This window comes from Bos indicus x Bos taurus, chromosome 25 (genome assembly GCF_003369695.1).
Source record: "Bos indicus x Bos taurus breed Angus x Brahman F1 hybrid chromosome 25, Bos_hybrid_MaternalHap_v2.0, whole genome shotgun sequence".
In the NCBI taxonomy this organism is placed as follows: domain Eukaryota; kingdom Metazoa; phylum Chordata; class Mammalia; order Artiodactyla; family Bovidae; genus Bos; species Bos indicus x Bos taurus.
The window spans coordinates 15,297,015-15,307,685 of NC_040100.1; the positions used below are offsets into that span (position 1 = coordinate 15,297,015).

At 57.0% G+C, this 10,671-nt stretch overlaps 1 protein-coding gene across 6 annotated transcripts; it reads left to right on the forward strand.

Annotated features, from left to right (window-relative positions):
• The first annotated feature begins 581 nt into the window (after positions 1-581).
• On the forward strand, positions 582-9,721 carry PRSS36 (serine protease 36). Of its 6 annotated transcripts, none has more exons than XM_027527773.1 (16): positions 582-669; positions 942-1,138; positions 1,401-1,469; positions 1,658-1,693; positions 2,072-2,234; positions 2,670-2,950; positions 3,407-3,573; positions 6,084-6,333; positions 6,443-6,572; positions 6,918-7,174; positions 7,261-7,424; positions 7,687-7,924; positions 8,037-8,178; positions 8,442-8,707; positions 8,785-8,906; positions 9,170-9,721. In XM_027527773.1, the coding sequence occupies exons 2-16, from the start codon at positions 1,102-1,104 to the stop codon at positions 9,446-9,448; spliced, it is 2,601 nt and encodes an 866-aa protein (XP_027383574.1). In that variant the 5' UTR covers positions 582-669; positions 942-1,101; the 3' UTR covers positions 9,449-9,721. The 6 variants fall into 6 exon arrangements, with proteins under 6 accessions (XP_027383574.1, XP_027383573.1, XP_027383575.1 ...); XM_027527772.1 differs by lacking the exon at positions 582-669 and adding an exon at positions 678-825; XM_027527774.1 differs by lacking the exon at positions 582-669 and adding an exon at positions 678-825 and having other exon boundaries at positions 1,434-1,469.
• The last annotated feature ends 950 nt before the right edge of the window (positions 9,722-10,671 follow it).

The following is a 10,671-nucleotide window of genomic DNA, read 5'->3' on the forward strand; positions in this document are numbered from 1 at the left end:
TTCCGGTAGGTTTCAAGTAATGGGAGGAGCCGGCAGGTGACCAAAGTGTAAAAGAGTGAGATGGGGATTTTCCTTCCTCAGTCCCCTCCCTGCTGAGCCACTGGTTGATAAAGGTTTTTGTTTCTCCCCTGAGGTACTCCTATTGGCTGATCCTCTCCTACAGCCCAGCTCTCTCTTTCCCAGCTCTAGTATCTGCTCCCTCTCTCTGCCTCTTCAGGAGGGGTTCTCCAATATTTCTGGCCCCCAGGTGCTTCACCATCCCTGATGGTTGCCCAGTTCCCTGCCTACGCATCTATAAATAGTTCCTTCCTTAACTGTACTCGATTCCCCTTTGAAGCATCGTATTTCTTAAGTCGACTCCTACTGTACCTGGGTTGAGTGACTTTCCTAAGGTCATACGAAGTAAGTGGCACAACAGCCGAGAGTACTTACGTTAACACAAAGAAGGGTAGAGCCTTTTTCGGGCCCTACCAGCCTGCCCAGCCCCCTCCCAGAATCCTCTGCCCTGCCCCAAGCTGCCGGAATCTGTGATCCTTTTGTTGGGATGGGATTGAATTCCCTAGGGCTCCCATCCCAGACCTGGCCGGCAACTCCAGTAACCAGAGCTGTGTGAGAAGAAAAGGCCAAGCCATTTGGGTAGCCACACCCCAAAGAGAGATGAAGTCTCAGGTGAGTCACGCCACTGAGGGGCCACCTTCCCTGTCCCAAGGGCCACTGCTGACCTGCAGCCCTGCCTCACCAGGGACCCAGGACTTTGGCCTCCCAGCCTCTGGCCGTCCTCCCCTTCCCCCCTTGGGGGTTCTCTGCTCCTCCCTCCCCTACCTAGTAGGTGTCCAGGAGCTAGGACCTCTGCCTCCCACCCCCACCCCAGGCCTCTAGAGATGTGAGATGCACATGGGGCTCTGGGTGGGGCCTTCAGGCTCCCTACTTCCTCCTTCCAGCCCCAGATCCACTCAGATTCCCAGAGATGGGCTCCAGCCAGGGAGGGCGGAGTTCTTTCTGGACCCTCAGGAGTCACGGGGTGCCGAGGCAGAGACAGAGCTGTGTGGCAGGGAGTGGATCTTCACCCATCACTGCGCCTCCAGCTGACTCAAACGGACCATGTCCCAGCACCTGCTTCTCCCGCTTGTGATCCTTGGTAAGCTCAGGGGACAGGGCATGGCTGCAAATGGCCTGGGTCCTAGCCTCTGGGGAGCTGGAAAGCAGGACTCCAGGGGTCCACCTGGGGAGTAGGGTGTCAGAGGAGGACACCAGAAGAAGATGAGAGTGAGGTGTCGGGAGGGGCAAGAGGAATAGCCTATGAGAAGAAGGGGCATGGAGGTCTGGGTGCCATGGGGAGATGGAGTACTTGCAAAGTTTTGGGGGAGGGGGCCATGGAGGGCACATCGTCCTAACTGTAGGTCTCCAGCCTCTTCCTGCCTCCATCTCTCCAGCCATCAGCCCCATCCCGGAAGCCTTCCAGGACTCAGGTAAGGCAGTGCGACTGGGGGAACATCACCAGCAGAGGCAGAAAAGATGGGACGGGTAGCCTGGGTGCTGGCAGGGCGGCTGAGAGAGCAAGGAATTGGGGAAGAAGAGAGCAGGAAGGTGAGAGCTGGGCATTGTCAAGAGCTGGAGGTCACCAGTATTTTCCTCTCTTTACCCCTCTGACTTCCAGCTCTCAGTCCTACTCAAGAAGAACCTGAAGATCTGGGTAAGGAATGGGAGTGGGGAGGAGCCTCAGATCTTGAAGTTAAGGTTGGCTAGGCAATGAGGTTAGAGAGTATCACCAACTCAATGGACATGAATCTGAGCAAACTCTGGGAGATAATGGAGGACAGGGAAGCCTGGAGTGCTGCAATCCATAGGGTCGCAAAGAATCAGACAGGACTTAGAGACTGAACAACAACGAAAGGTGGTAAGCGAGGTCGAAGTGATCAGAAACTTAGAAGTGCAAAACTTCCGTTTGTTTCTTTCGCGGGGGACAGGGGGCAAACTAAGGGGAGTGGGCAATGGGGCTTTGTCCTGAGTTACCTGGGCCTCCGGCGTGGGGGGCGGGGACAGGCGATGACCTCCACGGTACCCCTTGCAGACTGCGGTCGCCCCAAGCCCTCTGCCCGAATCGTGGGGGGCTCCGACTCTCAGCCGGGCACCTGGCCGTGGCAGGTGAGCCTGCATCATGGCGGGGGCCACATCTGTGGGGGCTCCCTCATCGCCCCTTCCTGGGTCCTCTCGGCTGCTCACTGTTTCGTGACGTGAGTATTCGCGCACGTCCAATCCCTGTCCTTCAAAAAGCCGAGCCCGACCGGCAGCTGGACCCCGAGGGCCCAAGCTTAACTTGGAGCCCGGCCGCCCCTGCCTCCCCACCGTCCTGACGCTAAGTGCTCTGCGGGGTATCCGGGTTCTGCCTATCTGGGGAGGCAGCCAGAGGACTCGCCCCGTCACCCCACCAACTATCCGAATCTGAATTCCATCTTTCCAGTTCTCCGCCCCAACACCTCCAAACAGCATTCGCTCCTCCCCCTTTTACGAAGCTAGCTCAACCCCGATCGCCCTAGCCCTAAATCTAGATGGGACGCACCTCTCCTGGGGTCTGGCTGACCCCACCTTTTCCCTGACTCCGAGCCCCCACCCCACGAGGGTCCGCCGCTCCCTCGGGTCCACCTGACCCCCTTCCTGCCTCGGCGCAGGAACGGGACCTTGGAGCCCGCGGCCGAGTGGTCGGTGGTACTGGGCGTGCACTCGCAGGACGGGCCCCTGGACGGCGCGCACGTCCGCGCGGTGGCCGCCATCCTGGTGCCGGACAACTACAGCAGCGTGGAACGGGGCGCCGACGTGGCCCTGCTGCGCCTGGCCTCTCCCGCCAGGTTGGGCCCCTCCGTGCGGCCCGTCTGCCTGCCCCGAGCCTCGCACCGCTTTGCTCAGGGCACCGCCTGCTGGGCCACCGGCTGGGGGGACGTCCAGGAGGAGGGTGAGTGGAAAAGGGGAGTATCTCGGGAGGTGGGTGACTGTGGGGTGGAGCCTACCAGGTGGGTCCCTCCCCGGGTACTTGATGGGGCCATTTCTGCGATGATGATGTCCTAAGAAGAGCAGAGAGGAGCAAGAGGGGACATTGATTTTGGATGTGGTGGGTTTAATGCCATGGCGCAAGGAGACAGAGATGTCCAGGAGGCAGTTGCAGGGTACCTAGCCGTCATTGTTCAGTCGCTCAGTCGTGTCTAACTCTATGGGACCCCAAGGACTGCAGCACTCCAAGCTTCCCTGTCCTTCACCAACTCCCAGAGTTTGTTCAGACTCGTGCATTGAGTCGTGCCATGGCGCATGGGGACAGACGTCCAGGAGAGCCCCACAGGGAACCAGGCTAAGCCCTGGGGAAGAGGGGGCTGCATCCCTGCCTCACAGCTTTCTTCTCTGGTTCTGTCCACAGACCCCCTGCCTCTCCCCTGGGTGCTACAAGAAGTAGAGCTGAGGTTGCTGGGAGAGGCTGCCTGTCAGTGTCTCTACAGCCGCCCTGGCCCCTTCAATCTCACTTTCCAGCTATTGCCGGGGATGCTATGTGCCGGCTACCGGGAAGGCCGCAGGGACACCTGCCAGGTGAGGGCAGGTGCCTGCACCTCCCTGCAGAGCCAGAGCCCTGACCAATAGGAAGCAGTATGAGGAATAGACTAATCCTCCCTCTCTCATATTTCTGAACCTCATCCGCAAAAAGAGGGCAAGATTGCCAGCAGAAGGGATCGATGTGAGGATTACAAATGGACAGAACTTGGGGCTCAACAGATGGCCACTATTATTGATGGGCAGTATAGTGCAGTGGATGTCCAGTTAGAAGCTCAGCACCATTGCTTATGAGCTGTGTGGCCTTGGCCAAGTTATTTAACCTCTGTGCAGACTTTCTCATCAGAAAGATGGGGATGATAGCATTACCTACTTCGTCAGGAGGTTATAATGATTAAATAAATTTGTACATATAATAAGTATTTTCAGAATCCCTGATGGCTCAGTGGTAAAGAATTCGCTTGCAGTGCAGGAGACCGCCTGCAATACAGGAGACATGGATTCAATCCCTGGGTCGGAAAGATCCCTTGGATAAGGAAATGGCAAGCCACTCCAGTATTCTTGTCTGGGAAATCCCATGGACAGAGGAGTCTGGCGGACTATAGTCCATGGGATCTTGAGAGCTGGACCCCACTTAGCAACTAAACCACCACTGAAAAGGATTTAGAACAAGGTCTGGTCCTTGTGCATGCGTGCTAAGTTGCTTCAGTCATGTCCGACTCTTTGCACCCCTATGGACTGTGTAGCCCACCAGGCTTTTCTGACCATGGGATTCTCCAAGCAATTATCTCATACCGTAGCCTAGAGCACAGCACCTGTTACTTCGTGGATACTCAACAAATAGTTCTTTTTAAAAGTGAATTAATCCTTCACAGAAGGGAATTTTCCGGATAAGGGGCTGAAGGCCAAAACATGATATATTTTAACCATTTTCCCCAGAAATGTTCCTCAAATGGCACATTTTTGACGGCACTCAAGCATGCATGGTGGTGATGGGAATTCAGGTTTGATGATTTTCAGGGTCCCTCCCAATTGATTTCAGGGTCCCTCCCCATATGAAAAAAGGGGGTTCCGTGGTATAATGGTGAGCACTCCAGACTCTGAATCCAGTGATCCAGGTTCATGTCTCGGTGGGACCTTTCTGTTTGGGCTTCCCTGGTAACTCAGCGGGTAAAGAATCCGCCTGTAATGCAGGAGAACCCGGTTCAATTCCTGGGTCAGGAATTCCCCTGGAGAAGGGATAAGCTACCCACTCCAATATTCTTGGGCTTCCCTGGTGGCTCAGTCAGTAAAGAATCTGCCTGCCATGTGGGAGACCTGGGTTCAATCCCTGGGTTGGGAAGATTGCCCGGAGAAAAGCATGGCAACCCACTCCAGTATTCTTGCCTGGAGAATTCCATGGACAGAGGAGCCTGGCAGGCTACAGTCCACGGGGTCGCAAAGAGTCAGCACGACTGGGTGACTAAGCACAGCATAGCACCCAATTATGAAGTTCCAGGACCTATGGACATAATCCCTGCCTCTTGAACAGGATTGCTAACAACTCAGCTTCCTCTAGACCAGTGCTTCTGTCCAATAAAACTTATGATGATAGAAATGTTTTTCTATCTGTACTGTCCAGCATTATAGTCACTAGCCACACTGGCTATTGAAGACTTTTAAACATTTATTTATTTTTAATTGAATAATTGCTTTACAATATTGTGTTGGTTTCTCCCACACATTATTGAACATTCGAAAGGTGGCTAGTGTGATTGAGGAACTGAATTTTTAATTTTATTAAATGTTAATTAATTCAAATAGCCACAGGGGCTAGCACATGTATCATATTGGACAGTACAGTTCTGGATAATTCTGAGCTTTCTTTGTAACCCTCCTCAGGTCACAGAGATGCCTGACCTGGATTATAGTCATATCTTAAGGACAATGCCCCAGCAGTAAACGGTCCCAGAACCCTTGTTTTAATGTCTGTTTCTTGTAATTCTTCCTCCTTACTTATCTACAAACCATCCTTTCTTGGTGCTTTTCTAACAGCCTTTTCCTCCTGAATGCTGACATCTCTGATTTACTTTTTTTTTTTTTTGCTGCGCGGGTTCTTAGTTCACTCGGGATCTTCAATCTAGTTCCCTGTCCAGGGATTGAACCTGGGTCCCCTGCATTGGAAGCAAGGACTCTTAGTCACTGGACCACCAGGGAAGTGCCTCCGATTTACTTTAACAGTTTAACAAGGAATTCTAACAGCTTAGAAACCAAAGTCAGGGTTTAACAATTTATTGAGGAATCATTTGGCTCTGAATGAGACCGGCAGGCCTCTCAGACGTGGCCTTTACTGTATCAGCTTGGTGCTCGTGGCTTTGGTTCCTCATCAGCCTTTCTGTTCTACAAGGCTTTCTCCTCCTCAGAGCTGTAGGGGTCACAGAGGACAAGGCACAGCCCATGTAGGTTTCCAGGAGAAGGTGGCTGTGTGTAGGACCAAAAAGAAGAGGTGGTCCAGGATAAGCTGGTAGGTCCCTGGGCTGATCCAGTGACACTGAGTCATCTGTCATCAGGGAGACTCTGGGGGACCCCTGGTCTGCAAGGAAGGTGGTCGATGGTTCCAGGCAGGAATCACCAGCTTTGGCTTTGGCTGTGGACGGAGGAACCGCCCCGGAGTCTTCACTGCTGTGGCTCCCTATGAGGCATGGATAAGGGAACAGGTGTCAGGCTCAGAGCCTGGGCCTGCCTTCCCCACCCAGTCCCCGGAGGCCCAGTCAGGCCTCCCCGAGCCCATGAATGAGAATTGCACCATTGCCCTGCCAGGTGAGGAAGGCAGAACCCCTAGATGTCAGCTGGATCTGGGAGATTTGAGTTCAGGTGGAAACTGCCTGGGGTTCAGGAGGCCCTCTGACTCAGGCCTCTCACCCCTCAGAGTGTGGAAGAGCCCCAAGGCCAGGGGCCTGGCCCTGGGAAGCCCAGGTGATGGTCCCAGGATCCAGACCCTGCTATGGGGCACTGGTGTCTGAAAGCTGGGTCTTGGCACCTGCCAGTTGCTTTCCAGGGTGAGTGAAAACCCAGTCTTGGGCAGATTCTTGCTTAGTCTGAGACACTATCTAATTGGCCCCAGCTATTCCCTTGGGTAGGATAGGGGTAGGGGTGTGGGGTCCCATTGGAGGTGTATGATTCAGCTAAAAAATCGGGGTCCTAGTCTCTCTGGGGCAAATAGAGAGGTAATACAAATTCGACCCAGGATTGGGTGGAGTGGGTGGGGGAAGGAGTCTGAGTGCACAGTTCTCAGGTCAGGGATGCAGAATCTTGCCTGGAGACCCAGACTCTAAGCCAAGGGTGGAGGTTTAGAGCTGAGCTTGCAGGATCCAGCCCATGTCCCCAGTCTCCCCATCTCGCAGTCACATCAGCTCAGCGCGCCCGCCCAGCGACCTGGACTACTGGCGCGTGCAACTGCCCTCGCGCCCGCGCGCGGAGCAGGTGGCGCGCCTCGTGCCGCACGAGAACGCCTCGTGGGACGACGCCTCGAACCTGGCGCTGCTGCAGCTGCGTGCGCCCGTGAACCTGAGCGCGGCCCCGCGGCCAGTGTGTCTACCCCACCCAGAACACTATTTCCTGCCAGGGAGCCGCTGCCGCCTGGCTCGCTGGGGCCGCGGGGGTGAGCGGGGGCCCGGCGCGGGCCGGGCGGGGCTGACCCGGGGCCGGACGCGGCGGGAGCGCTGGCTCCCTCCCTTTCTCTCGCAGAACCCGCGCCCGGAGCCAGCTCGCTGCTTGAGGCGGAGCTGTTGAGCGCCTGGTGGTGTCACTGCCTGTACGGCCGCCAGGGGGCGTCAGTGCCGCCGCCAGGAGAGCCTCCGCAGGCGCTCTGCCCCGCCTACCAGGAGGAGGAGGCGGAGGGGAGCTGCTGGGTAAGCGGCGGGGGCGGGGTCTAAGAGTTGTAAGAAAGGGGAGCGGACTGTAGGCGGGGCCTCCAAGACCGTGGGACTTTTTAACTCCTCTTGGGTTTGAAGAGAATCCTAAAGTGAGGGCAGCGTTCTTACTCAGATTAGTGTTGGAGTCTGGCTTGGAGGAGGTGGATTTCTTATGTCCGAGTACGGGACAGTTTGGAGTCCAGGGAAGCTCCAGGACTTTTGCTGTCCCCTCATTAACACACACACCCTCTTGCTACAGAACTACTCTCATTGGAGCCTGCTGTGCCGGGAAGAGGGGACCTGGTTCTTGGCTGGAATCAGAGACTTGCCCAGTGACTGCCTGCGTCCCAGAGTTTTCTACCCACTGCAGACCCACGGTCCATGGATCAGCCATGTGACTCGGGGGGCCTACCTGGAGGATCAGCTGGCCTGGGACTGGGGACCTGAGGGGGAGGAGACTGAGGCACAAACCTGTCCCCCTCACACAGAGAATGGTGGTGAGGAGGGGCCTTTGGGGCTTAGGGGCTCCTGGGGATGCTTAGATCCATGGTAGGGGCTTTGAGGGTCAGCTGTGGGGTCCCCGCTGAGGGGGTCATCTCCTCTCCCTAGCCTGTGGCTTGCAGCCAGAGCCGGCTCCGATGGGGGTCCTGTGGCCCTGGCTGGCAGAGGTGCATGTAGCCGGAGAGCGAGTCTGCGCTGGCGTCCTCGTGGCCCCAGGCTGGGTCCTGGCAGCCACTCACTGTGTCCTCAGGTGGGTCTCACCCATCTTGCTGGCAAGAGGGAGACACTGGAAGAGGGGCCAAAGGACAGTAGCGGGCTGTTCTCCCTTTAGGGCTTTTATTGCACCAGGAAATTACTCGAAGTGTTTTGAGACAGAAGAGAGATTTCAAAGGAAGACTAATGAAGGAGTTAGTGGAATGACCCTGGACATTCGTTCCATTCTTTCCCCTGGGCTGGGAAGGATTTATCTGCAATGAGGGGATCAGGAAGTGACCCTGGACCTTGTTTCTGCAGGCCGGGCTCTACAACGGTGCCTTATATTGAAGTGTACCTGGGCCGGGCGGGGGCCAGCCCCCTCCCCCAGAGCCACCAGGTGTCCCGGTTGGTCATCAGCATCCGCTTGCCCCGGCATCTGGGACTGCGGCCCCCCCTGGCCCTCCTGGAGCTGAGCTCCCGAGTGGAGCCCTCCCCATCGGCCTTGCCCATCTGCCTTCACCCTGGGGGTACCCCCCTGGGGGCCAGTTGCTGGGTACTGGGCTGGAAGGACCCCCAGGATAGAGGTGAGAGCCCTGGGTCCTGGGGACGAGAAGGGATAGGATGCCAGAATGCCTGGGACAACCTTCCTTCCTGTCTCTAGTCCCTGTGGCTGCTGCTGTCTCCATCTTGACTCCACGACTCTGTCACTGCCTCTATCAAGGCCTTCTGCCTCCTGGAACTCTGTGTGTCCTGTATGCAGAGGGGCAAGAGGACAGGTGTGAGGTATGGGGCCTGGGTATCCTGGCCGGGTCAGGGCAGAGGCTGTGCTGGGCAGCTGGACGCCAGGGAGAGAGCAGGGTGGGGCTTCTTAGGTGCTGGGTTTCAGATAGGAAGATGCAGTGCTTTCTGACTGGACCTCGGGAGAGACCAGGGGCCAAGATGCCTGAGGATGGAGAGGAACAGTGGTTTGTGACTGGGTCCTAGAAGGCGCAGGGGACCGGAAGGAAGAGTAAGGGCCCCTGTTGGTCTTGGCCCTGATGCTGCAGGTGACCTCAGCCCCTCCGCTCCTGTGCCAGACTGAGGGAGGCTCCTGGGTCCTCGTGGGCATGGCTGTTCGAGGCAGCCGGGAGCTGTTTGCTGCCACTGGCCCTGAAGAGGCCTGGATCTCCCAGACAGTGGGGGAGGCACCTTTTCTACCCCCCAGCGGCTTCCCCCACTGGCTCCCTGAAGGCAGCGACCTCTGTCCCCCTGACATGGCCAGGGCCTCAGGTTCCCCGCGGGCTGCTCTTTTCCTGCTGCTTCTGACCCCCCTGATCCAGGGCTGAGTGCCCCCCCCCACTCCGCCACCTCCCCAGCCCCCAGGGCCCTGGGCTATCTCCCCTTCACCTCCCCCACCCCCTTCCACCTTCTACTTCCCGCCCAGTGAGGCTGGAATGTAGCCCAACCGGCTCCCATTCCCTTACCCAGAACCTCTGGAGCGCTCCACCCACCTAGACTGCAGCGGCTTCGGATAATTGGGCCTCAGTGCCCAGCTATTTCGGGCTCTGGCATTCTTGAGGGCAGCGGGAGCCAGCGGACAATAAACATGTAAACACAGACACATGGCCTTGTGGCACGGCTGGAGGCAGGCTGAGGGGGCCAGGGGGGGCCCCAGGGCTGGGCCTCTCCCTCCTAGGCCTCTGTGAGTCAGGCTGTGGGCAACCAGGAAATGTGTCTCCGATAAGGTGGCAGCTGTCCATTCCTGCCCCAGGGCGGGGAGGCTGGGTGGCCAGCTGGGTATGTGTCACATCCCCAGTGGAATCAGCGTCCCCGACACCTGCTGGCCACCTCAGCCTTGGCCCCGCTGCCCCTCGCCATCGAGACCAAAAAGGACTGAGGGTGAGGGTCAGTGGGAGAGTCCAGGGGTCTGGGAGTCCAGGGTCTGTCTGTCATATTCTGTACCCACAGGGAGCCTCCCCCATATACACACCCTGATGAATGGTGTCCCAGAGTGTATGCCTCCGATGTCCTCGTACACACACCACACTTGCACCCTTCAAGGGCCCACTACATCCTGCCCAAAGCCCCCATGGTCTGGACCCCATCATGAGTCCCTCATCTGTACACCTCACAGCCTCTTCCCATCACTAACCAGTGTGTGTGTGTGTGTGTGTGTTAGTCGCTCAGTTGTGTCTGACTCTGCGACTCCATGGACTGTAGCCCACCAGGCTCCTCTGTCTGTGGGATTCACCGGGCAAGAATACTGGAGTGGGTTGCCATTTCCTCCTCCAGGGGAATCTTCCCAACCCAGGGATCCAGCCCCGGTCTCCCAAATTGCAGATAGATTCTTTACCATCTTAAGCCACCAGGGAAGCCACAGCCAGTGTACCTCCATGTATTAATTCAACCATGTTTCCTGCTAACTGCTGACTCCTGGCTAACTCCAGCTAACTCTGGACCCTGCGCTTCCACTGCAGGGAATGTGGGTTCCATCCCTGATCAGGGAACTATGACCCCCACATCACATGGAGCAACATGGCTGGGGCCTTGACAAGCCCATGAAATGCTC